This window comes from Eucyclogobius newberryi, unplaced genomic scaffold (genome assembly GCF_026437365.1).
Source record: "Eucyclogobius newberryi isolate DKJ021-1_F unplaced genomic scaffold, fEucNew1.0.hap1 SCAF_5, whole genome shotgun sequence".
Classification (NCBI taxonomy): Eukaryota; Metazoa; Chordata; class Actinopteri; order Gobiiformes; family Gobiidae; genus Eucyclogobius; species Eucyclogobius newberryi.
In genome coordinates, this window is record NW_027316167.1 from 18,764,626 (window position 1) to 18,792,011 (window position 27,386).

Sequence of the window (27,386 nt, forward strand, 5' to 3'; positions counted from 1 at the left end):
CAGTCTGCAAAATCTGGATCGTTTCAATGAAAAGGTTAATTCGATTCTTCTTCGAAGAAAAAAAAAGTTTTGACTCAGTGCCAGACTTTAGCCGGTACCCAGTCTACAGTTATCCGGATTATTGATCAGGAGTAGAACAAAGTTCACAAAGAGCTGACTCTGTCTTTCTGGCCAATCTTAGCTTAAGAGGCGGGGGATAGAAATGTGCAAGATGATACATGCGGCTCGGTTTGAGTGAGGAGAAGCAGGAGAGTCAGCTGGATCCTGCAGGAACAGAGATGGTTTCCATCAGAAGTCCGGGGCTGATGCCGGTGTCGTGCGCGCAGGTTCTGTTCGCCGTGAGCTCCGTGGCTCTCGTGCTGCTTGTGCTCGTGTTGGTTCGTCAGCTCGTGAAGCAAAGAAGACCTGCGGGATTCCCCCCGGGGCCGTCCCCCATCCCCATCATAGGGAACATGATGTCTCTGGTGACTGAGCCGCACGTCTTCTTGAAGAAACAGAGTGAAGTTCACGGACAGGTAAGAGCTTTTCGCCGGCTCCTCTGCAGCCGGTGACCGGCAGGAGCGCTCCCGGAGGCGCACGGTCATTACACACATCACACACATTCACACACATCACACACATTCACACACATCACACACGGTCACACACATTACACACGGTCACACACGGTCACACACATCACACACATTCACACACATCACACACATTCACACACATCACACACATTCACACACATCACACACATTCACACACATCACACACATTCACACACATTCACACACATCACACACATTCACACACATCACACACATTCACACACATCACACACGGTCACACACATTACACACGGTCACACACGGTCACACACATCACACACATTCACACACATCACACACATTCACACACATCACACACGGTCACACACATTACACACGGTCACACACGGTCACACACATCACACACATTCACACACATCACACACATTCACACACATCACACACGGTCACACACGGTCACACACATCACACACATTCACACACATCACACACATTCACACACATCACACACATTCACACACATCACACACATTCACACACATTACACACGGTCACACACGGTCACACACATCACACACATTCACACACATCACACACATTCACACACATCACACACATTCACACACATCACACACATTCACACACATCACACACATTCACACACATCACACACATTCACACACATTACACACGGTCACACACATTCACACACATTACACACGGTCACACACATCACACACGGTCACACACATTACACACGGTCACACACGGTCACACACATCACACACATTCACACACATCACACACATTCACACACATCACACACATTCACACACATCACACACATTCACACACATCACACACATTCACACACATTACACACGGTCACACACGGTCACACACATCACACACATTCACACACATCACACACATTCACACACATCACACACATTCACACACATCACACACATTCACACACATCACACACATTCACACACATTACACACGGTCACACACATTCACACACATCACACACATTCACACACATCACACACATTCACACACATCACACACATTCACACACATCACACACATTCACACACATCACACACATTCACACACATCACACACATTCACACACATTACACACGGTCACACACATTCACACACATTACACACGGTCACACACATCACACACGGTCACACACATTACACACGGTCACACACGGTCACACACATCACACACATTCACACACATCACACACATTCACACACATCACACACATTCACACACATCACACACATTCACACACATCACACACATTCACACACATTACACACGGTCACACACGGTCACACACATCACACACATTCACACACATCACACACATTCACACACATCACACACATTCACACACATCACACACATTCACACACATCACACACATTCACACACATTACACACGGTCACACACATTCACACACATCACACACATTCACACACATCACACACATTCACACACATCACACACATTCACACACATCACACACATTCACACACATCACACACATTCACACACATTACACACGGTCACACACGGTCACACACATCACACACATTCACACACATTACACACATCACACACAGTCACACACATTCACACACATTCACACACATTCACACACATTCACACACATTAACACACAGTCACACACATTCACACACATTCACACACATTCACACACATTCACACACAGTCACACACATTCACACACATTAACACACAGTCACACACATTCACACACATTCACACACATTAACACACATTCACACACATTCACACACATTCACACACATTACACACATCACACACAGTCACACACATTCACACACATTCACACACAGTCACACACATTCACACACATTAACACACAGTCACACACATTCACACACATTCACACACATTAACACACATTCACACACATTCACACACATTCACACACATTACACACATCACACACAGTCACACACATTCACACACATTCACACACATTCACACACATTCACACACAGTCACACACATTCACACACATTACACACATCACACACAGTCACACACATTCACACACATTCACACACATTCACACACATTCACACACATTACACACATCACACACAGTCACACACATTCACACACATTCACACACATTCACACACATTCACACACATTCACACACATTTACACACATTAACACACATTTACACACATTTACACACATTTACACACATTAACACACATTCACACACATTTACACACATTAACACACATTTACACACATTTACACACATTTACACACATTAACACACATTTACACACATTTACACACATTTACACACATTAACACACATTCACACACATTTACACACATTAACACACATTTACACACATTTACAAAGCAATCAAAAGGCTCAGAATGCATCATTGACTTTCACTGATATGGGGCTCCAATGCTGACCATGGGTTCATAGAAAATAAGGAAAAACAAGGCCTACTAATTACACTCTTGGTATGTTCCACTAAAGTCAGTTCAATGTGTAAATGCAGAAGTAACTGCAAGTATAAGTTCTGATACAAATGAAGTGCTGAGCCATATTTATTCTGAAATAAGAAGTCTAGGACATTGTTTTTAAGTGATTCGTGTCAAAGTGTCGCTGCACACGTTGCAGATCTTCAGCCTGGACCTTGGGGGTATCTTGACTGTTGTGCTGAATGGATATGACTGCATGAAGGAATGTCTCTACCATCAAAGTGAAGTGTTTGCCGACCGACCATCTCTGCCTTTGTTTCAAAAGATGACCAAAATGGGTGGTAAGACACTTCAGATCACTTCAGATCACAACCATTGTTTAAGATTATGATTAATCTGTGTTTTATGCTTTCACTTTGACAGGACTACTCAACAGCAAATACGGCAAAGGCTGGACTGACCATCGTAAACTGGCCTGTAACTCCTTCCGATACTTTGGCAGTGGCCAGAAGCTATTTGAGAGGAAGATCTCAGAGGAGTGCATGTTCTTTGTTGATGCCATTGATGGACACAAAGGAAAACCATTTAACCCCAAACATTTGGTGACAAATGCCGTCTCAAACATCACTAACCTCATCATCTTCGGACAGCGCTTCACATATGATGACAAGAACTTCCAGCACATGATAGAGATATTTAGTGAGAATGTGGAGCTGGCGGTCAGTGGCTGGGCCTTCTTGTACAATGCCTTCCCCTGGCTGGAGTATGTGCCATTTGGAAAGCACCAGAAGTTATTCCGAAATGCTGCACAGGTCTATGACTTCTTACAGCAGGTTATAGATGGATATTTAGTAGGCCGAGTGCCCCATGTACCGAGACATTATGTGGACGCATATCTGGATGAACTTGAACAAAATGTTGGCGATCCTTGTTCTTCATTTTCTAAAGAGAATCTGATCTACTCTGTGGGCGAACTGATTATTGCTGGTACTGAGACCACCACGAACACTCTCAGGTGGGCTATGCTCTACATGGCCCTCTACCCAAATATTCAAGGTGAGTTCAGAAGCAAAGTGTATTATTAATACATCATTTGGCAATGATCATGATCAAGAAAGTGTTCTCCCCTTTTTAGAGAGAGTGCACAGAGAAATTGACAGTGTGCTGACCAATGGCCGGACGCCCACTCTAGACGACAAACACAAGATGCCGTTTGTTGAGGCCGTCCTGCATGAAGTGCTGCGCTTCTGCAACATTGTCCCTCTGGGCATTTTCCGAGCCACTTCCCAGGATGCAAACGTCAATGGCTACAAAATTCCCAAAGGCACAATGGTGATCACCAACCTCTACTCAGTGCACTTCGATGAGAAATACTGGCACGAGCCTGGAGTGTTCTCACCACAGAGGTTTTTGGACAACAATGGCAACTTTGTCAGGAGAGAGGCCTTCCTGCCCTTTTCTCTGGGTTAGTTTGATGCTTCTGCAGCTTGTTTGAGCTAAACCTATAACACCTACAAATCTGTGTTCAAATGTGAATATCTTTCTCTGTTGGTCAGGAAAACGACAGTGTCTGGGTGAACAGCTGGCCAGAATGGAGATGTTCCTCTTCTTTACCACACTGCTCCAAAGGTTTCACCTGCAGTTTCCTCCAGGAACAGTCCCTTCGGTCACTCCCAAACTTGGCATGACCCTCCAGCCTAAGCCTTACTCCATCTGTGCTGTGCGCAGACAGCACAGAGCCCCCAGCTCTGCAGACACTCCGTATTACAAGTAGAAAGTGTACTTTTATTTGACTGTGATAGCTGTACTGTCTGTGCCTGAGCACACTGCTTGTGCTACTGAACAGAAACTGGGGGGTTTTCAGCTCGTTGTTCTGAGCCGGTTTCCTAAGGACTGAATTGTTCCTAACATACAGACACATTGTTTTTCCACGTGGTCTTGAGATTTTGTAACGCATATTTGCAGAATTTTTTACTAAGAGGGAGTTGGGAGGAGTTCCTGGAAACACAAATGTGACACTGAATTTGCACAGACAGATACAGGGATGTCTGACCCTTGGTGTGTGAGTGAGTGAATGATTGACCGTATGTATACCCAGATGGTTCATAGGCCTGTCTCCTCAGGACATGCTCAGGTTACATAAATGACACAGTGGTTTGGACGTCTGGATCGAAATGACTCTTTCCACGAAAGATCTGTTCCCTGTGAGCTGGAGCTGAAAACGGGCCAAGTCTGACATCATGTGAGCCGAGCACCTCCCTCTCCAAGGACTGTGCAGTGGAAAATCTGAAAGGGACCAGTGCAACCCTGCTGGTTTTTAAAATGCTCAATTAATGGTGCTTATCAGTGGTAACAAGTACTGAGTTGTATGTAGCATTTTAACTGTGTTTTATGCTTTTTTATTGTGTCCATAAAGTTTTTTTCATAAGTTGTCTGAACACCTGTCTTTTTTACACACTGGAAAATATGAGATTTATTGCAGATTTAATAGGCATTTGTCAAACAAAGGATTTCTGTTTGAACCTTTAAAATGCCACCCTCTGTAATAGCTGTTCGATAATGGAAAAGACCCATAAGAGTCATAATAGTAATAAAACCCTCACCACGCTCATGTCACAACCTTAACCATAACCCTTTTATGACAAGTTTTAAACTTATGTTTTTACTTGTTATAAGGATTTATTTCAATTGGTGGAAAAATGGTTTGATGAGTTTCAAATGTCATAAGATTTATAGTGTCAATAGTAACAGACTATTCACTGTATTCACTGTTTTCTGAAGGGTCAAAGGACAAGGGAAAATAGCGGTGTATTATGTACAATATATCAAACAGACACAGAGACCAATGAAATTAAAAGAGAAGTACTGATACTTTGGGATGGTGCTTTATGACAGCTATAAATAACAACGAAAATCATTTGCCCTCTCAACTTATGCAGATAAGGGTGATCGATTACATTAGACAAATGTACACATACTGATGCTACATTTAGGGAACATTTGAGGACATTCACGGGTGATTATTCAAGAAGGTTAGGCCAGGAAATGTTGAGAACTAATAAGGCTTTAATGGTTCAAAATGGGGCTGAATTTGTGATGTGTCAGGTAGAAATTGTGGCAAATTGTATTACAGACCTTAAATGAAAGGACGATAATGCTTCATCAAGACAGAAAAGGGCAATCTATCTAAATGATCCGACTGTTGTGAGTACGTGGAATTGGCAGAAAAGACCAATTCCAAAAATATTTAAATGAAAGTATAGAAATGCTTCACTTTTTAGAGCTATTGATCTGTGGCTATATTAGAGATCAGGTTTGAGGCTACAAGTGTACTTTTGTACTATAGCAAACAATATATGATTCAATTAAAAAGTGGTTATCTTAATGGAGATATGCCACAACTTAATACATCTACTCATTACCACACACACCTCTAAAATGGAGTACAAAGAAGCTCCAGCAACACAATGTTAATTCCAGGATCTGTGAGTAAAAAACAGATGTATTTGTTACATTATTTAAAAATATATATTATATGCTCATATTTTTGTACAGAGGTTTAACACTTGTTTGGTATTAAAATGTGCACACCTGTATTTAGATTGGTCTTGTATGTCTGACGAATACAATGCTTCTGATTATAAGTTAATAGTACACAGGAGACTAGACCTTCCCTTTCATTAAATGAATTGGAATGCCAAGTGCTCTTCGTGAATAAAAATAAAACCTGGATCCCTTCTTCACACACTAGTTCTAGACCTAAAATGATGAGAATAACTTAATAATGTCCACACACAGATATATGCAGATACAGTCTTATGTTGTCATAAGGTGCTATTGTGTGAGATGGAAACCTGTGTCTGAAATGAACAAAAGCATTTCTCCACTGAGCAGGTAAACCTAATGCAAGCAGTGTATGGTTAGCCCCTTGAGTCGTCTGTCGTTGATGTTGTTCATGAAGAGATTACAAACTGATTTCACCACCCAGATTTTAATTATCTTGTTGAATATCTGAAAGTGTCATATAAATGACAGACATTCTTGAGTTTTTGCAAATCCTGAGAAACCTTTAAAAATACTTATAATCACAAATATGCACTGAATGCAGTATGCTTAACACTAGAGGACATTTCACTGATTAGGTGCCAATCATTGAAAGGACACACAAACAGACACAAAATTACATTATAAAATAATAATACAAAATGTGCTCTCTTTCTCCCTGTCATTCTCTGGTCCTGCCCCTAACCCTCCAAACAAATATGTCAACATAAAGACAGGTGGTACACATGAATAAAAGCATCCAAAATGATGCAGGCATAATGCAATTAATCAGTCAACTTCAGTTAAGTCCCTGTGACTGAGTCGATACAGTGTTTTGTGTCGCCAGCAAAGAGAGAACTACATGGGCCAAGGCTCTGGGCCGATACGAGGGTTCAGACAGGCACATTTGATATACTGTGTGTATATACTGAGTATACACTCAATTCAAAAATAGATTGACACAGGGGCTCTCCTAGTCTCTGGTCCTCCTTTTGTTTGAACTTTGGTAAAGGGTTTTCGGTTCTTCATTACTTCATTTGCTTCTGCGTTGTCTCTACAATGTTTCAAATAGAGCGGTTCGTTTAAGCGCTTCTCATTAAAGGCAGCATCACAGCCAGGTTACCATGGAGGCCGTGGAGCAGTCTTCTTCTGCACCCTCCTCAGTTCTGGGCTGCAAAGACGCTCAATGGGCTGAAAGTGCATAGGAGTTGGGCTCCCACTATTGCAGCAGGGATCCGCTCACAGTAGTAAGGCCATTTAGTTCTCCATTGAACATGACTGCTAAGCAGAGTGTCTGCACAGTGACTCTTCAGACGGTGTGTGAGGGGACATGTACTTATGTGCACCAGTCAGTGTGTATGTTAAAGGCATGTGATCTCCCCTACACTCTACAGTATGTGTGTCCTTCTTGGTGGTGCTACTGCCGTTCGTCCCCCTCCTCTTCCTCTTGAATAACCTGGATGTCATCGGATGAAGAGGTGGGAAGGCTGGGCGGTAGGCTGGTCAACAGGCTCTCAGCCGGCTGCTTGTCTTTGCTCTTGTCCTCCTCCTCAATGGTTTTCTTCCACACTTTATGGTTCTCTGTCAGGTGGTGCATTATGTTGCAGAACAACCTACGCCGCTTCTTCCTTTTTTCTGAAACACAGAAAGAGACATGTCCAGCGGTGCATAATTAAGTGGACACGTCATGTAACATGTCGGATAGTCTTACTTGGTGCCAGCTCATCTTCCAGCTCATCCTCCTCGTCATCTTCCTCTGACTCCGAATCCTCCTGTCCCTCTTCCTCATCTTCATCTGAGCCATCCTCATGGATCCACTGCCCAGGAAGAAGGCCTGCTGCGTCGTATGAGTTACACAGTGGCCCCACTATATGAGTGATGAAAGACTCCTGAAGTTTAGCCAGCTGGGGCAGTGAGCGATCCATGAAGGGGCTGATGGGTAATCCCAACTGGCCTTCTTCATCGCCCTGTTGACCAATCATAAACAACATCCGTTCTATTGGTGAAATTTGTGATATACTTAAATATTTAGGTGAAACAAAGACTGGGCAGTACCTGCTCATAGAACTCATTCACAATGCCTTCTGTCCACTTGAGGTGCAGATCCCGGACTTTAGCTGGTCCGTTAATGTCTGCCAGCTTAATACACACTTGGCACACCAGCAGTCTGTCGTTCTCATTGGTCCAATCAATTCCCGGGCTGTTCACATCATTTACCTTTGAGGAAAAAAGATGAAACTAATGAGGGACGTTTGATGTGTAGCCTACAGCATATCTCATCATGGCTCTGATGTGATAATAAAGACTGTATGTTTCTTCAGACCTTGGAATTGAACTCAGCCAGGAAATCAAAGTGTTTCTTGAGGTCCGTGGCCAGTATTGCTTCGATGACGAGGAAGCGGAAACGTTTAAATTCAACGTGATCCAAATTGGCCAGGAAGTTGAACTCGGGCCGGGACAGGTAGAGGCTCCAGGCAGCTGCTGCATGATGGTTCTCCAGCACGGAGCGGTCATTGTACAAAACTGCCTAAAGCACACACTATAATTGGTAACTCGGTTCTAGAGGAAAGGTGATGAAACAGCATATGATTCCAGATAACGCTGAAGGTTAATGAAGGTAAAGGACGTTTCAGTGACTGGAGATACTAAAAACATATCCATTTAGAGACACAATCCTAGTAATCTACAATCATTATCTCTGGGTTCCACCTCTTTCTTCTAACCCACTTTCCTTGGAATTTAGACAATAATGAGCCGTATCACTAGCCATGTTGTGAAAATACAATATTTGAACAAGGTCACAGACCTGCCCTCCTAACTTGAACTTTACTCAGTTGTCAAACAATAGTACGTTTCACTAACTAAACTCCATTTAACAATTGGTTAAATGAAGTTTAGATTGTTAAATATTTCCTTAAAGATGATTTGATGTATGTAGCCTTCGTATGTTAAAAAAGGAGCAATGGATAGATTTGATAATAATAATAAAAGAGGTGCTCAGTGTGTTTAGTACCTGAGGTGCATTAGTGGCTACTAGAAAGGCATTGGTGCGACCTGGGTGGTCATAATCATGCATTGCAGCTGCTACAAAAAGGGCCATTAGCTCCAAGGCGGGGATGTTCCAGGTTAGACAGCCATAACTGTCGTCTGATATGGATGAGCTCTTAGACGACGCATACGACACCCTTCCTGGAGAAATCCCACTGTCTGAGTCTGCAACAGCATCAGGTGTGGTTATCAGCAGATGCCTCACGTTGCTACAGTCATATTTTGTAAAAATGTACCTGTGTCACTTCCTGTCACATGCTCACTGTGGATTTGCTGGAACCCAGGGATTGGTCGAGTGGTTAGGTACCAGACAGCATGAAGAACATCAGTAGCATGGACCCGATTATGGTCTGCAACATTTTAAAAACATGATTATAACTTTTACACGCATGCACTCTTTATTTGAAGATGGTAAGTCAGCTTACTTACAGGGAATGTCCCTGTAGCCACTTTCTAGAGCACAGAAGAACGCCATAAACTCTCTCACAGGAATCTTGAAGATTTCAAAAAGACATGTGTCCTGGAAAAGTGTGTATGTAACCTAAAACAAAGAGCATGCATTTGGATTAAATAATAAACGAGTACAAGTTTGAAATGAAAAAAATATATATATATATAGTACTGACATAGCTGAGTATTCTTCCTGTTTTGCCCCCTGTTGTATCCACCAAATCAAATATCTGAAAGTTCCACGTGTTCATTCTCTCCATCAGCTCTTCATGCTCCTCCAACATCGGGTCGAGCCTGAACTCCTGCTCCCCCGGGCAGACAAGTGTGACTTAATAACATATTCTGTGTATTCACTTCATAAAAAAGCAAAAGGATTATTCAAAAAGAAACATCACTATTGTGTTTGGACAAAAAGTACAAAGTCGAACTTAGTGAAAGGAGATATCAGTAAAAAAAAAAAAAAAAGCTGACAAACAAAATAAGGGTGTGACTAAACATCTGGAACTAATGTAACACATCTGTGGTTCCTACATGTGAAAAGCGAGGTTACATATTTAGTGCAGCTGTGGATGATAACTCACCTCTGTTCCCTGAGTTTGCTGGTTTGAGCTGCTCTCCCGTTCCTCTTCCTCCAGGACGGCGCTCCCAGCCACGTCTGTCCTGCTTTCTGTGCCAACCTCGGCCTCCACGCGCTCCTCCCTGATCAGTGGCTCTCCTGTGAACTCCACGCCATCACAGCCTGTAGTCAAAACACTTCATTACTTAGATGTGTCTTTCTTCAGTGTTTCCCAACCAGGGGTGCGGGGACCATTGGCAGCACTAGGGCATAGCAATAAAACAGAAAATATAAGTAATAATGCACAATATATCGTATTTTCCGGACTATAAGTCGCACCAGCCAAAAAATGCATAATAGAGAAGAAAAAAATCTATAAGTCGCACTGGAGTATAAGTCGCATTTTTTGAGGGAAATGTATTTGATCAAATCGAAGACCAAGAACAGACATATAATCTTGAAATGCAATTTAAAATAATAACAGATGAGAGAACATGGTAATAGGTGTACGTATGCTAATGCTAACACCTTCAGCTACATGAGGCACAGACAGAACTGTGGTAAGTGTCTGGTATGTTAACGTAACATATGAACAGTTATTCAGATAACTATAGCATAAAGAACATGCTAACAAGTTTACCAAAGCATCAGTTTTACCCCAAATCACTAAATCCATTGAATTCTTCTTCCTCTGTGTCACTTCTAAACAACTCCACAAACTCCAGATGTAGAGGAAGTGCAGATTCTTCTTCTGCGTCGCTTAGAGCCTAAAGTTCCCTCTTGTGGTTGTCAGTGTGAAAATAATGAATAATATCACATATAAGTCGCTCTGGAGTATAAGTCGCACCCCGGCCAAAACTATGAAAAACGTATAGTGCGACTTATAGTCCGGAAAATACGGAACTATTTTAACAGTGAGTGTGGGACAAAGGTTTGGGGGTAATTGAGACCAAAATGTTAGGAACCACTCCCTAAAAGCATAAACCATCTCTACAATGTATTTATTCTGCGAAAAGCAAATGACAAATGAAAGCACATTTTTTTCATCTGTAGTTAGCATATAGACAAGAAGAATAAAATATACAGTAACTATTGCATGACATTAAATAAACATGTTCTTTACAACATTGGGACACATAAGGCCAACACAAAACACATGCATTTGGGAACATTACACTGAAGTGGATTCATTTTCTGGAGACTGATCCTAACTTTAACCATTATGATAATGAATGAATTACCCACTAACCACAAATCATGTCCTTGATCTATTATTAGTACATTTACATCACTGGGAGCTGATTGATGGTCCCCACAATATATATACATTCACTCATGAAGTGAATGTATATATATTTTAGTCAGCACGTTGTGATAAATACCCACATACACACATGATTAGAGACAAACACTATATTTTCAGTGTTTCTAATGCTTGTGTGTGAGTCTCTATTCAGAGGAAGCACAGGCAGAAAAAGCTGTTTGACCAAATGATTTTAGAACATATTTTTACCAACTTCAACCCAGTAAATATTTATTTAAGTTTACCAGTATTTGAATGTAATCTGGTATTGGTTGGTATCAAAAAATACTCAAAGCTCAAGTATTAATATCAGAACTGTTCATCCCTAGTTTGAAGTTCATTTCACCATAAATATGTACGTGTTTGACATTTGTTTGTATTAGAACAATGTTATAGACTTTCTAATCTATGACTAGAATCACCTAATGTAATGTATGTATGAATAGAGTAAATAATGTGTGTACCTGAGCGTCTTCGCTGGGCTTCACTTGTAAAGGACTGATGAGCGTCACTTGTTTCACTTGTGGAAAGTCCCTTCAGTATCTGACGTCCACAACTACATACAAAAGCAGTGATAGTGTTAAGAAAAAATACATTTACCCAATTTTCAAATTGCAAAAAGAGGAAGAAGGCATTTGAATGTATCCTTCTATTTCCTAGCTCTCGTAAACCCTTAGTGTCGGTCGGTGTGATCCCTCTTTTGTCCAGGAGAGTTCCTTTGTAGAAAAAGATTCAGCTGCATCATCTCAACTGTGACAAGACGTTTCGACTCTCATTCAAAAGTCCTGCTCTGAATAAGCCCTGCCCACTGGGCGGAACCTACTGATGATAACCTATCAGTTTATCTATTTGTTTGCACTGTTTAAGTAGCAACCGTAAACCAATCTCCTTTGTTATCCTAACAGCCCTGTAATGAACCATTGAATACACTACATTGCTCTTTCTTTTCTATGGAAAAGATGCCTCCTCAAACACAGAACAATGTAGTAAATTCAATCTGATGCAGTGAGTAAAGTTGTAAAGAGTGTAAAACTTAACAAGAGGCTGTATCAACACAGAAGGCGAGCAAATCCAGACTTTAAGATAAGATAAGATAAGATATTCCTTTATTGTCCCACATGGGGAAATTTCATTGGTGCAACGCAGGTAGATACAAAGGTAGATACAGAAAAACAGATCACTTATAGGAAGTCTGAAAAACACTTTCAGTAGAAGATCTCCTATAAATAAATAAAAACTCCCATAGACAAATAAATAAATAAATAAATAAATACCATTGCATGTGATCCCGACAGTAATTGCACATGAATATGTGTCACGACAGCACATAGATTGCACATGAATTTCACAGTAATTGCACAGTAATTGCACATATGACAGAATTGCACATCAGTATTAGGTTAGGTCAGTATTGCGAGTGTTCAGTACTAACAGTTTTTGTTATAAAGTCTGACAGCAGCAGGAAGGAAAGACCTACGGAACCTTTCCTTCACACATCGAGGGTGGATCAGTCTCTCACTGAAGCTGCTCTCCAGAGCGGAGAGAGTGTCCTGCAGGGGGCGACACTCATGGTCCAGCATAGATGTGAATCTAGCCAGGACCCTCCTGTCCCCCACCTCCTGCACCGAGTCCAGAGCACAGCCCAGGACGGAGCTGGACTTCTTGATGACGTTGTCCAGCTTCTTCCTCTCCCTCTCGGTGATGCTGCTGCTCCAGCAGGCCACACCGTACAGGAGGGCTGATGCCACCACAGAGTCGTAGAAGGTCTTCAGGAGTGGCCCTGTCACTCCAAAAGACCTGAGTCTCCTCAGGAGGTAGAGCCGACTCTGGCTCTTCCTGTACAGTGCGTCTGTGTTATGAGTCCAGTCCAGTTCGTGGTTCAGATGAACACCCAGGTACTTGTATGAGTCCACTCTCTCAATGTCCCGTCCCTGGATGTTCACTGGTGAGGGGGCAGTGGGGTGGCGTCTGCGGAAATCCACCACCATCTCCTTGGTCTTCCCCGCGTTGATGAGGAGGTGGTTCCGCTGACACCAGTCCACAAAGTCCTGCGCCAGTCCTCTGTACTCCGCGTCATCGTCGTCCGTGATGAGTCCGATGATGGCAGAGTCGTCAGAGAACTTCTGCAGGACACAGCTGTCCGTGTCATGTCTGAAGTCTGCAGTGTAAAGGGTGAAGAGAAAGGGCGCGAGGACAGTGTCCTGGGGCGCCCCCACACTGCAGGTCCGAGTGTCAGACACACAGTTCCGGGCTCTCACAAACTGGGTTCGGTCTGTGAGTTAGTCCAGGATCCACTCTGCCAGGTCATACTCCACACCAGCCGTCTCCAGCTTGTCCCTCAGGAGCAGCGGCTGGATGGTGTTGAAGGCGCTGGAAAGATCGAAGAACAGAATCCTCACAGAGCTGCCAGGCTTTTCCAGGTGAGAGAGAGAGCGGTGCAGCAGGGAGATGACGGCGTCCTCCACTCCGATGCCAGACCGATATGCAAACTGCAGCGGGTCCATGGCTGAGCTCACGGTGGAGCGGAGGTGGTCCAGGACTAGCCGCTCCAGTGTCTTCATCAGGTGGGACGTGAGGGCCACTGGCCTGAAGCTGTTGAGGTCTTTGGGGCGCGGTGTCTTAGGCACAGGTACCAGACAGGAGGTCTTCCAGACCTGTGGTACCACCCTCAGCTTCAGGCTCATGTTGAAGACATGCTCCATAACTCCACACAGTTCATCTGCGCAAGACTTAAGGAGCCTGGGGCTGATGCCATCAGGTCCTGCTGCCTTCCTCACTTTAATCCTCTTCAGCTCACTCCTCACCTGTGCTGCTGTGACAGTCAGTGGTTGGCAGGGGGACCGTGTGCTGGGGGGATGGGTGAGTCCAGGCGAAGTGGGGAGCTGATGGTCCGGGGCAGATAAGCGAAGAGGAACAGATGCAGGGCATTGTCCAGCTGTGGAAGAGGGAGCATGCAGCTGTGCAGGGGGAGGGGCGGGTGACTGATCAAACCTCAAGAAGTGAGCATTTAAATCATTCACCCACTGTAGATCCCCCTCTGTCTGGGCAGGGGGGATTTTGAAGCCCGAGATGGTTTTCAGGCTCCTCCACACTCCCTGAATGTTCTTTTGCTGCAGCTGCACCTCCATCCTCCTCTTGTAGCCGGCCTCAGCCTGCCTGATCCTCCTCCTCAGCTCCTTCTGCACAGTCCTCAGCTCCTCCTAGTTCCCTGACCTGAAGGCTCTCTTCTTCTTCTTCAGCAGAGCCTTCAGTTCACGGTTAATCCATGGCTTGTTGTTTGGAAAACACCGCACCGTCCGGGAGGGAACAATGTTCTCAAAACAGAAGTTGATGTAGTCCGTGATGCACTCTGTGATGGTGTTGATGTCCTCCCCATGTGGGTCATAAAGCTCAGTCCAGACAGTGGTGCTGAAGCAGTCCCTCAGAGCCTCCTCGCTCTCAGCAGACCACATCCTCACCTCACGGGACACCACAGGCTGCCTGCGCACGATGGGTTCATACACAGGCCTCAGATGTACAAGGTTGTGGTCCGAGCTGCCCAGGGGAGGGAGGGGGGAGGAGGAATAAGCCTCTTTGGTGTTGGCAAAAAACAAGTCCAATGTTCTATTCTCTCTGGTGGGGCAGGTGACATACTGGGTGTATGTTGGTAGAACAGAAGAGGGAGAAGCGTGGTTAAAGTCACCAGAGATGAGGAAGAGAGCCTGTGGATGCTGTGTTTGCAGCCTACAAGTGCAGGAGAGCAGTGCTTCACAAGCATCTTCAGCATTGGCAGACGGGGCCACATAGACTGCGATCAAAATCACATGTGAGAACTCCCGTGGCAGATAATATGGCCTCATGCCAATAGCCAATAGTTCAATATCCCCGTTACATAGCTGCTCCTTCACTGTGCAGTGTTCGGGTTTGGACCAGCTCGTGTTCACATACACCGCCAGACCTCCACCTCTTTTCTTCCCGGATTCTCTAGTTCTGTCCGCCCGCAGCAGATGAAAATTGTCCAAACCTACAATAGAGTCTGGCATTTCTGCTGTTAACCAGGTCTCTGTGAAAATCAAGACGCTGCTGTCCCTATAAATCCTCTGGGACCGCATGAGGCTCGCTATTTCCGTCATTTTATTTTGAAGGGACCTCATTTAGAATGTGCTAAATTTAGATGCACATTTAGAGAATGTGCATCTTCATCTTAAAGCCACAAACCACTCTTTTCAAGACAGTGAGGTGAAGATTCTAAGCAGGAAAAGAGATACTTTGAAAGGGGAGTTAAGGAGGCCATTTTTGTAAAAAAAAAAAAAAAAAAAGAAGAAGAAAAAAAAAAGAGAGAGAATTCCTCTTTAAATACAAATGGAGGTATAAGGTTCAATTTACTCGTAATATATAACAGCATTGTGAAGCCATGAGGTTGTATTAGCCCTAGCTCTTCAGATGCCAATTAGGTACTCATCTGTGATGATGGGGCTGCGGTCAGCTAACAAAAGGATTTCTATTACAGGGCTGAAGATTATTTTACTTACAACAGTACAAACAATTAGATTGAGAATGAGCTAAGAGATAAGAAACAGTGTCCAGATGACTACAACTGGATCTTTTTCTACATTTTACTACATTACTACAGTACTCATATGCAGGAATCTTTTAACGCTGCATACAACCGATTAGCTCATTTTAAGTTTTACATATTATCTGCTTTATTTTCAATTTGGAAGGATAATAATTAAGAATCTGATATTGATATTATAATATTGATATTATATTATATATATTATATATAATATCATATATCTTTTTAAGGTCTCAATTTGCCAGCAGTCAAATTTGATTAAGTTTCTTTTAAGCTTAAAGGTTGAATGGCCGATTTTTTTTGGCCCAAATCTGAGTCTTATTTCCTCGTGGCGTGGACTGCCGATTAGTCCTGCCACGTGTCAATCATAAAACGCACCTACCGCTCACCTGCAGCCGCGTGTGGCTCGTCCCCACGTTTTTGCGTGTCTAAGCGCATTGATCTATCATAATATAGTTCCCTCAGTGTACGGGACAAAATGAAGACGGAGAAAGACTTTTAACTGTCTCATAAGAGACGGAAATCTACGAGATCTACACTTCCGCCTGCGTTCTCAAATCGCCGAAAAATCGTCCATTGCGCCTTTGAGATCTGTTACTTTAAGTGTTTACCTTGTGCAAAGCTGAAAACTGGAGCTGCGGCTGTTCTGCTGGAAGTCTGGGGAGCTGAAGGTGTAGTTCAGGGGCTTATGCAGGTTGACATTGAGGCTGGGTTTGGTGAGGAAGTCCGCTGTGTCGGGAAACTCCACAGGCGATCGGGTGACGAGTGATGAAGGTGCGGGAGGACTGTGACCGGGTGACGTGACCGGGCTGAGGCTTGGAGATGTGCCTATGGAAAGCAAAAGTAAAGAAGACCCATTGAAAAGTTTGCACATGGTAATGAGTATAAGAAGACTGTGTTGGAATATATTTGGCTGTGGCGCACCAGCTCTTCTGGGCCCGGAGTGATAGGTGAGGGTGACGGAGGATGACCTCTGCTTAGGAATGGTGAGGAGGTTTGCATTGGGTCCATTGGACAGGCCTGAGCTGAAGGGCAGAACACACATAGAATTGTTTACATTATTATTATTGATCCCTGCTTGTCTACTCTGTCTCATTTGCACAAGGCCTGTAGACACTCACTAGTTCGCTTCAATAGAACCTTGATGTGGGGCGTAAACAGCCATCTGCTGCCATCCAGTGGTCTTAAATTCTTACTACGTCACAGTGCCTCAAATCCATACCACACTAAATGTCTTTTGACGTTTTTGAATATTGGTTACTTTTGATTCTAATTCCTCAAGTGAAGTTTATTTAGCCCTAGTGTACTCGCTACTTTTAAAATAAATGGAAAAAATAATAGAAAAACAAAAAAAAATCTCCCAATTTAATATTTACTTTGTACATAATGAATGCAACGTGTGGGATTGTGATACCTGGCATTAAGGTCAGAGTGTGGTCTCTTCCCACTGTTGCGTTCCCAGCGTAAAGTGGTTGATTCGAGAAGAGGGAGAGCAGAAGAAGAGGAGGTGGAGCTTCTGCGGAGCTGAGGTGTCGGGAGGCTGTTTCTGCTGCTCAGGCCCTGCAGAGTCCAGAGTGAGACATATTTAGTACAGTGGATTTTATATGGTCAGATGAGATTAGGGACATTATTAAAAGCAGATTTAAATGTATTCCATTCAACTTGAGGTAAGAGAAACATAAAGATTTACTTAAAAAGATATACCGGTACGGTCTTTATTTATTTGTAAGATTAGAGTTCAATATTAAACAGTGTTCAGAAATATAGCATTTATTTTTGCCACATAATTATGACACTTATCATCAGATAAAGGGTATTTGTAGTGTTAAGTCATGATCAAACTAAATCTTCTAGCTCCATTACACAGCTCTGTATAATTAATGCCGTGTGTCTGCATTTACAATGTAGCTTCCTCCCACCGTCCAAAGACATGCATGTGTTAGGTACATTGGCAACTCTAAATTGGCCCTATAGACATGTGTTGAAAATTAGCATATTCTGCTATAACACTTAAAACATTGCATCTGGTTCGTCTAATGCTATGTCAATAATAAATAAATAGATAAATAAAGTTTTTCATAGGACAAGTATTTCCAAATAACTACTGTTAATCTTTTAATCTATGAAATAATTAGTGTTTGACACCTTTTCACAGAAGTAAAAATTATAGCATAGTGAATAAAAAACACTGTATTATTATTTCTTTGCAAAGGCACAGGAAGTTCCTTTTTGAATGATGTGTGTGGGTTTGGAAACAAAGCTGTTGGGATTACAGTACTGCCTTTAGGCTGCTGTTAAAGGACAACATCTGTCCATCAGTGGTAATCCAAACACCCACCTTTATAGATTTCCTGTCCACCCTCTCCACAGAGTCCTCCATCTCGTCGCAGGAGTAGAAACCTGGGAAGGGGGTGAAAGGGTTGACCCGGGGCCGACACGATCCTGAGAAAGTCCCCATGAGGCTTGAGACGCTGCGCAGGACGGAGGCGGTGTGTGAGGACAAGGAGGCGTCCAGGAGCAGGTCGGACACTAGGTTTCTGGCTTCATTTATAACAGAGAGGTCCACACCATTGCCACTCACTGCCCCCTGTGCCAAACAACAACAAAACATCCACAACATTTGAATACCAGTAGTTACATAACTGTATTATTGTGTTGAATCGGTCCAACAGTATTGTACTAGACTGGATGATAAATTGTTCATAATCTGCAATAACAATGACATGATGTAATTGTGACAGAACCTTTTAATTGCACTTCATGTGTTAAACCTTAAAAGCTGTAAAACAGAAATAGAATGGTAGAACTATGCTAGGAGTCTAGAACAAGACGTAAAACTAACCTGGGTTTAAGAAACATAAACCTCATATTGTGGTAGTCACAATAACAAAAACTGAACATTGAGCAGCTCTAAAAGATGCCACTGTTGTTGTTCTTTTTAATTTAGGTTGATGTTCCTTTTTCATATGAACCACTGTCAGTCCATGGCTGTTGGGACTAAATAAATACTTTTGGCTTGTGAAAGCTAAATTCCTTGACAGATTACCCCTACAGTTCAAACAGGACAAAGAATGTCTGAATAAGATAAAGTGTGGCATGACTGAAGTTTCAAGGTCATATGCTGGCTTTTCATTGTGTGCTTTCCCAGACCAAAAATAACAACAGGACTGATAGCAAACACTAACACAATCTTACTATATATATATATATATATATATATATATATATATATATATATATATATATATATATATATATATATATATATATATATATATATATATATAAATGCATAAGAGATTGATTATGTATTTAAATACTGACCTGATACTGTGGTTTGTACCAATGTTTCAGATCCCAGTCCCATAGTATCATCTGCAAAACAGGAGAAGGAAATCAGTCAACTTATCTGTCTGTGTTGAGATAACATGTAATTTATGTGACATTTTTAAGCGTGTTTACATAGAATTTGCACAGTATTTGACCTCTGTCCGAGTTTCAGTACACAAAGCAGCAGAGGAAGCATGGGCTATATTGTGTTGCTTATAGAAGGTGTAGACTTTGCATTGAGAATTTCCTGCACTACATTATGCACTTTACACTACTGATATGCTCATCGGCACAACTCCAGTGACAGCTGACTCAAAGCAAAAGTAGCAAAAGTAAACCACGAAAACCGCACTGGCGCGTCGACAATGGAGCAGTGAGAACTTATCTGGCCCTAACTACGTCAATGGGCTGCATTTCCACACTATCTGTTCATAACCAAACAGCTCTCACACATTACACCAGTACAACACTAAGACGTGTAAACTCCATCTGCTGAATACAGTGACAAACAAATAATGCTTCATAAATGCAACAGATTTTAGGCTATAATAAATTGACTTTAGGTTTTGCAAAATGTTTTTTTTTATTTTATTTTATTTTATTCTTCCCTTATTTGCAAACAACATTTGTAACTAACCTGGCAGAATTGTTTTAACTGGTGCTTCTTGATCTGGACTTGATTTGATTCATACAACATGAACTGTACTTTGTATATATATATATATATATATATATATATATATATATATATATATATATATATATATATATATATATAAAGGCAATGCTCAGATCTCACCACCAGGGGGATGAACTTAGGGATCTGTACTTTGTTTGAAAAACCTGCCAAAGGCAGCACAACAAACAGAACAGTTACTATTTAAATTGCTATTGAAATTCTATCTTATTTACAAATATTAATTTATGATGAAGTGTATAACCACCCACAAAATAGTGTTAAATAATTGTGTACAGTATATCAATAATTATCTTCCTCCACCATAATAGCTACTGAGTCAAATTGCTGGGCAAAGGAAGTATTATCAGCTAAAGTAGACATGTCCCCATTTCAGTCCATAACTTTACAGTTACACATGTGACACGTTTAGCACAGACGAGTGCTTCTTCCCTCTCATCTTTAATCAGTGCAGTCTCATTGATCAAAGAGGGATGTTGGGTGTTTGTCATCAGCATCTGTACAATGCTGCCAAACATTTAATATGGAAAATAAGCCCTGCCATGGCAACCCGACACAGAGGCCAGCAAACAATGCTCGGTACTCCATGGCAACGGGATGGCGGGAGACGGCCGGAGGACAGGGCTGCTGGCCTTCTACTTGTTTACGAAGTAGAAGGTAGAAAGGTTATAACAAAGGACAATATTCATCTATGATAGGAATATCACATGGATAAATGTGTGTTTGAACAGGGCATCATACAGACACTGAACTGTACCCTGACTTTCATTTCACATACATGGTAACTAAATGAGGCTTTTACAGTTCAGGAGGGCTCCTGGATGCAATAGCTGAATGGACACTACTGTGCTGGCAAAACATGACAGTAAAATCTGTCAATGAACTGGAAGTTCTGACATGTTTTGAAAACAGACATAAGCCCTTAGACACACGCTCTGTACTGTACCTGTCCACAAGAGTCCTTAGTCTGCCAGCTTTACAGATTTTACTGGCAACATCAAATATGAGTCTTTATAATCCTGTTTTTGTTGTTAAACACATAAACAATGTTTGTGATACTACATTGTGGGTCATATGTGCACTTTGCATTGCGTACAGTAAAGTCTTAATAACAAAAGAAGTATCAACGTGACATTGTTTGGACATTAGTGTGGGGAATGGAGTGAAACATAATTTTAATCTAAAAAGTCTTAGCGTAGAAGCAACTCCTCTGAGGAGTTAATAAACCTGAGTCCACCATTAGATAGCTGTTAGTGACACCTGCATGTCATATTAGCTGCCGGCTCTCACTGCGGTGTGAGAGCTGTAGGCATTGCTCAAAGTGCAGAAAACATGCTAATAAGAGTGCACTGGGGGAGGGGCCGAGGTATTGATATCAGGAGGTGCTTTTGTATGAAGAGGAGCAGGCCGGTGACGCCTGAGCACCGCGACACAGTACGTCAGTGCGCACACATCCACTCACTGATAATGAGCACCACACCAAAGAACAGAGCCTCCTCCTGCAGCTTTAGGACAGAGAACGCACAGACACCGCCCTGTCCTCTGCCTGTGTCTGTCGTCTGTTCAAACTGCAGAGTGAAGTGAACTGCAGAGCCAGTCACGTAAGGCCTGACAACAGCCGCAGCCACATGCACTCTCTCTGAACTTTTAAAAATGTGAAGAAACACAAATGAATATTCGGCAATGCATATTAGTACTGTAAGATATTTACTATGTTGAAAAGAGTAAACTGAGTATATTCAGTAACTATTAGTCTGGTTGACCTGGCATTAGCGTGGAACATTCTTTGAGCAGTGAAAGGAGCTCATGCAAAATGTCATTGGTGTCTTTCACACTCTTGTACCACTTCAGGACGCTGCTGTTGTTCAGGCTTGCAGAATACTACTGCTACACTCACTGGAGGAAAAACTAGTTAAAGTAGAACTGTCACATTTTAATGGAGATGGAGAGTCAGTCATTTCTAATTGTCCACAATGTGCTTAACAAACGCCTATAATCAGTCAATAAACACATGCGGTTTGAAGCAGAGTTCACTTATTTTTATATAGTTTATATATGTTCAGAAAAATCATATTGGAACATCGATAATCATAACCAATTCAGTATGAAATCATTGTTCTTCTAATGCGTCAGATCAATTTGCATGACAGTACAATACAAAAGAATTAGAAGTAAGTAGTAGTCATTACTCATAACTGCTTCTACAACTGATGGTAGATCACAGATTAAGACTAGACATTTCTCAGTGCATTATTTACTCTTTGTTAACAAGAGCAAGTGGACACACATCACACACACACACACACACACACACACAGATCCCTTTGAAGGAAATATGATTGCAGTTGTGGTCTATTTCCTGACCGTTACGCCACGTCCCCAGACCGACCGGGCAGCACAAGGCCAAGAGAAACACCACGTCAAAGGGTTACAACTCAGGGGGAAATCAGTACACACAGCCAACAGCGTTCTTTCAATTTTGTATCTTTTAGGCACACAATGAACTTACAACAAAGCCTAAACAAGAGAGTGGAGTAGAGAAGGAAGGGACAAAGACACAGGCAGAGGAGAGAGGCTGTTTTATAGGCCACAGACTGCAGGTGTGTGCTCCTTTCAGCAGAAATAGCAGAGGACACTTGAGGATTGACACTGTGCACTGTGGAATACGTACTACAAAGCTATACTACAAACACTTACTTAGGACTGTAACAATAACTGAAAAGCTCCTTTGCTTTAATGTGTTGTTTTGTTTCAGAAAAAAAAACCTGGAGAAAATATGATAGCTTATTAAGAAGTAGCATATTTTACAATCCAACTCCTGATTTGACTGCAATAAATATGGTGCCGTGAGAAGCATGTTGTGTTATTGTTCTGAGACTTGGAGATAGTTCCATTCCTAGATAGGACCTGGCAAAATGACAATTAAATTATTTTCTTTTGCTTGTATTAATTCACTTGATTTTCAATTCAATTTCATCCTAATTAAAACAAAAAAATCCCTTTCAATAATAATTTTCCGAACATGAACAAAACAATACAGACTTAAAAAAATAAAAAATAAATTCTTCCTCCAAAGTCTGAATTCTGCTCCAGACCACATGTGTTACTGACAGAATTGGTTGTGGAGCCCTTGATAAAAAAAAAAAAAAAGAGCCAGGCACGATTAGACAGGACCGAATCTCAATTCAATTAAATGATTGCACGGCCCTACTTAAAGGTGCAATATCACTTATATGCAATATGCAACTGTCACTTTTCTGGTAGGGGGTCCGCCACCTGCTGCTTTGTTATGGCCCAATCTTGCATTTATTCATTTACTTACTTTTGATTGTGAAAACCTTGAAAAACAAAAACATCTCCATGATTACCCCAAAAAAGTTACAGTATTTTGAGCACCTTTTTTCGCTGTTATTATTTTTGTCTTTTTCCTCCCTTGTGTATTGTTTTGTTTGTTTTATTTTGTGTTAAATATAATAAAAGTTATACATACATACATAAAAATCTATTTGATATTTAAGTATAACATGATGTGAGTATGAGCGTAAAATAAATCATTACCATTATATTTGTTAATTCTACAGTGACTTATAATCTACTTTACCATATTCATATAAAACATAATTTTATACAATCTAATTTAATTTCCAACACATTAATACAACAGTTCCACTGCATAGTGACAAACATATAATGCAGGCACAACACAAATGCCACGTCAATGATGAACATACAGCAACATACTGTAAATAAACTTTTGACCTTTTGAAGATTAAACCTCTTTAAACATTTACTTATTTCAACACCTCAAACAGCTGACTTCTCTATTTGCAATCAAACTAAAATAAAAGCAAATGAGCAGGGGAAATCTTTCAAAAAAAAAAAAAACAATTAGCATGATTAGTTCTCTTTCACTACAGTGCTTTTTACCTCCTAATAAAGGCACGTTGTCCTCCATAAAACGCTTTGTATGAGAAAATACATTTACATTCTGCTTTGTATTTAAATAAGCGACAGGAGAACAAGAAGACGGACCTCTTAATTAAGTCCAAGGCAAATTAAATGACAGGAAAATGTGACAAATAACAGCTGATGGGATGTGATTTTCATAACATGGAGTGGGATTTAACCCTTGAGTGATGCTGGCTTCACTGCAGCCCCACTCACTAAATCGGATCTATAAATAGTGGCAGGTACACACACACACACACACACACACACACTACGCAGGACATAATTTATCCTATTTATATATATATATATATATAACCTTAGGAAATAAACGTTTACTTTTATTTTAAACACCAGTGCAAAAAATGTGCGTTTCTGTCATTTGGCCTTCATTAAGTCGTTCTTGGGCTGCATTGCACTTACATGGTCACTTTGGAGCTCTCTACCTAAATTGTGATCTCGATATGTCATTTTTTCAAACATTTATTTTATGCTATTAAGGCTGCATGCAATGAGAAGACCTTTGTATTCATGGCGCTTCCTACAAACACAGTCTTGTCTTAGTGCAGCTCATAGACACTGGCCTCTACACACAGGAAGACTCTGCCTGATATGGACATGGCTGCATCGGGGAGGCTCGCAGCCTTGTAAGGGAACATCTAGTTTTATCATGGAATCAGCGCAGGCTCCACTCATAAACACAAGCTAACGCCTGAGCCCTACAGCACCGGCCAATAACAAGCAAGTGAACGCAGCACCATCCATCAGCCTGTACCAGAGGAGGAGCAACCGGGAAAGGGGGAGAGAGGGAGGGAGAGGGGGAGGAGAGAGGGAGGGAGAGATGGACGAGAGAGAAGGAGAGGGGAAGAGAGGGAAGAGGGAAGCAACAGCGAGAGAGAGAGAGAGGGAGGGAAGATACAGAGAGAGATAAGGAAGAGAGAGGGAAAAGATAGAGAGAGGGAGGGAAGAGACAGAGGGAGAGGAGGAAGAGAGGGGAGAGATAGAGAGAAAGAGAGAGAGGGAGGGAAGAGATAGAGAGAGGGAGGGAAGAGAGAGAGAGGGAAGAGAGAAAGGGAGGGATGAGTCAGAGAGAGAGAGAGAGAGAGAAAGAGAGAGCTAGAGGAAGAGAGCGAGGGAAGAGTCTCAGAGAGGTAGAAATGCAGAGTAAATCACATCCAGTGAGGTGCCGACAGGGCTGGAGCAGCTCCACATCCTCACTCGCTTTATGAATGACTCCTCAAAGTTGTTATTAAACTCTTCAAGTCAGGTCAAAGGTCAAAGACACTAATGTTCACTTTTAAACACCGTTGCATCAATCACTCCAGTGGTATGACCAGTCCAAAGCACAGACACACACCAGATGCAATAACAGTGGAGAGAGTCAAAATAAAGTAAGAAGAGGATCTTTAAAAACACTCAACATGTTTGAAGTAGTCAAACTACAGGGTTGTAAAATTATTTAACCTAAATATTTGGAATTTCATAACAGCAACAATTCAACTTGATTTTGTTCGCGTTTTACCTCTCGGATTGTGAAAGCTTGGGGCCTCTTACATGTTGCTGGAAGAAACAAAAATACTTGTTTTATCTTTCTTTTGCAGAGTGTCCAATGTGTCTTTATAAAAATAACCAAAATATAATAAACCAATTTTACTTTTTCTTTTCCCCTAATATACATCACAGAGGCATAACAGTGTATTTGTAATGCTTAATTTGAAGGAATAGAGATTTTTTTGGCGAGCAATCTGAGTCTCATTTCCTCGTGGCGTGGACAGCTCAGTAGTTCTCCCACATGTCAATCATTCCTTGCGTCCTACTGCACACCTGCAGCCTCTTTCCCAGCATAGCCGCACGTTTCCATGGCTGCGCAGGCGTGGTTGATATGCCGGTGTGTGTTTAGCGAGTTCCTTCAGTGTACAGTACAAAAATGACGACAGAGAACGACTATGTTCGAGCTCAGAAGAGACGGAAATGTGCGAAGACGAGAGATGATGCGATCCGGCCTCTTGGAAAGTCTCTTGAGTTCTCAAATCGGCCAAAAATCCTCTATTATTCCTTTAATTTTGTGATGATGCAGATGTTCTTACAATAGAAGCTACAAATACTGCTGTGAAGCGCCTGATGCTAATAAAGGGGATGATTCATGACACGGCCCGGATCTGGACACAGGTCAATACATTACACAGCTACACAGGTAACAAAGGGGTTATCACAAACTTTTTGTGATAACGTCACATGGCCCTCTGTTCTTGTCAAACATATTTTATTAAACATTGGTGACAAAGTGTGTCAAACATAAGGCTGGAGGATCGTGCTGCAGCAGTGGTGCTATAGCTCTGCCTATATAAGCACAGGCACACGGCTCACAGTGGAGTATAAATACTGGAGCAGCAGCTGACAGTCACCACAATGAACACAACAAACCATGGGCAGGTTTACTAAACACAGAGAAGCAGAGCAAAGGTGAGCAGAGACACTCGTCTGTAATACGAAGTACGGCTTTATGCTTACAATAACTCCAAATAAACAGACGACCGCGCAGAACTCAGAATGCCACCACAGTAAGTTCTGTACCTGTACTACTGGCACCAGGACTTACGCCGGTGCACCCTGTGCCGGTCCCAAGCCTGGATAAAGAGAGAGTAAACTAATCTAGAGCAAAAACTGCTTAATCCTGTAAATCCAGAAAAGAAGCTGGAAAAATGTGTGTTTTTGAACAAATGGGCGATGCTAAACCTAAAGGGGCCGTAAAGGTTAGCTCCTGAAACAAAGTATTGCATCACAAGACATGATCCGATGCCTCAGGCTTTATTGACCAGAGTCATTTGAAACCTCCTATAGACGTTATGATGGAGCCAGCGTCCAGT

General features: G+C 42.0%; 2 protein-coding genes across 2 annotated transcripts in view; one reads left to right on the forward strand and one right to left on the reverse strand.

Moving 5' to 3' along the window:
- Nucleotides 1–203: 203 nt before the first annotated feature.
- cyp2r1 (cytochrome P450, family 2, subfamily R, polypeptide 1) lies at nucleotides 204–5,503 on the forward strand. Its single transcript, XM_072465412.1, has 5 exons — nucleotides 204–515; nucleotides 3,286–3,427; nucleotides 3,510–4,142; nucleotides 4,222–4,551; nucleotides 4,643–5,503. Exons 1-5 carry the CDS (start codon nucleotides 219–221, stop codon nucleotides 4,858–4,860), a joined length of 1,620 nt encoding a protein of 539 aa, XP_072321513.1. The 5' UTR covers nucleotides 204–218; the 3' UTR covers nucleotides 4,861–5,503.
- A 452-nt stretch (nucleotides 5,504–5,955) lies between these two features.
- Nucleotides 5,956–27,386, reverse strand: part of pde3b (phosphodiesterase 3B) — a 30,734-nt gene continuing 9,303 nt past the window's right edge. Inside the window, exons 2-16 of the mRNA XM_072465826.1 lie at nucleotides 19,869–19,919; nucleotides 18,883–19,131; nucleotides 17,959–18,104; nucleotides 17,469–17,569; nucleotides 17,156–17,372; nucleotides 12,451–12,542; nucleotides 10,709–10,866; nucleotides 10,304–10,429; nucleotides 10,107–10,218; nucleotides 9,914–10,027; nucleotides 9,643–9,842; nucleotides 8,953–9,156; nucleotides 8,685–8,846; nucleotides 8,341–8,596; nucleotides 5,956–8,264 (exon numbers count right to left, since the gene is read on the reverse strand). Of these exons, the coding sequence (XP_072321927.1) occupies nucleotides 8,047–8,264; nucleotides 8,341–8,596; nucleotides 8,685–8,846; nucleotides 8,953–9,156; nucleotides 9,643–9,842; nucleotides 9,914–10,027; nucleotides 10,107–10,218; nucleotides 10,304–10,429; nucleotides 10,709–10,866; nucleotides 12,451–12,542; nucleotides 17,156–17,372; nucleotides 17,469–17,569; nucleotides 17,959–18,104; nucleotides 18,883–19,131; nucleotides 19,869–19,919 (2,406 nt within the window). The 3' untranslated portion in view covers nucleotides 5,956–8,046. The remainder of the gene's footprint in view (nucleotides 8,265–8,340; nucleotides 8,597–8,684; nucleotides 8,847–8,952; nucleotides 9,157–9,642; nucleotides 9,843–9,913; nucleotides 10,028–10,106; nucleotides 10,219–10,303; nucleotides 10,430–10,708; nucleotides 10,867–12,450; nucleotides 12,543–17,155; nucleotides 17,373–17,468; nucleotides 17,570–17,958; nucleotides 18,105–18,882; nucleotides 19,132–19,868; nucleotides 19,920–27,386) is intronic.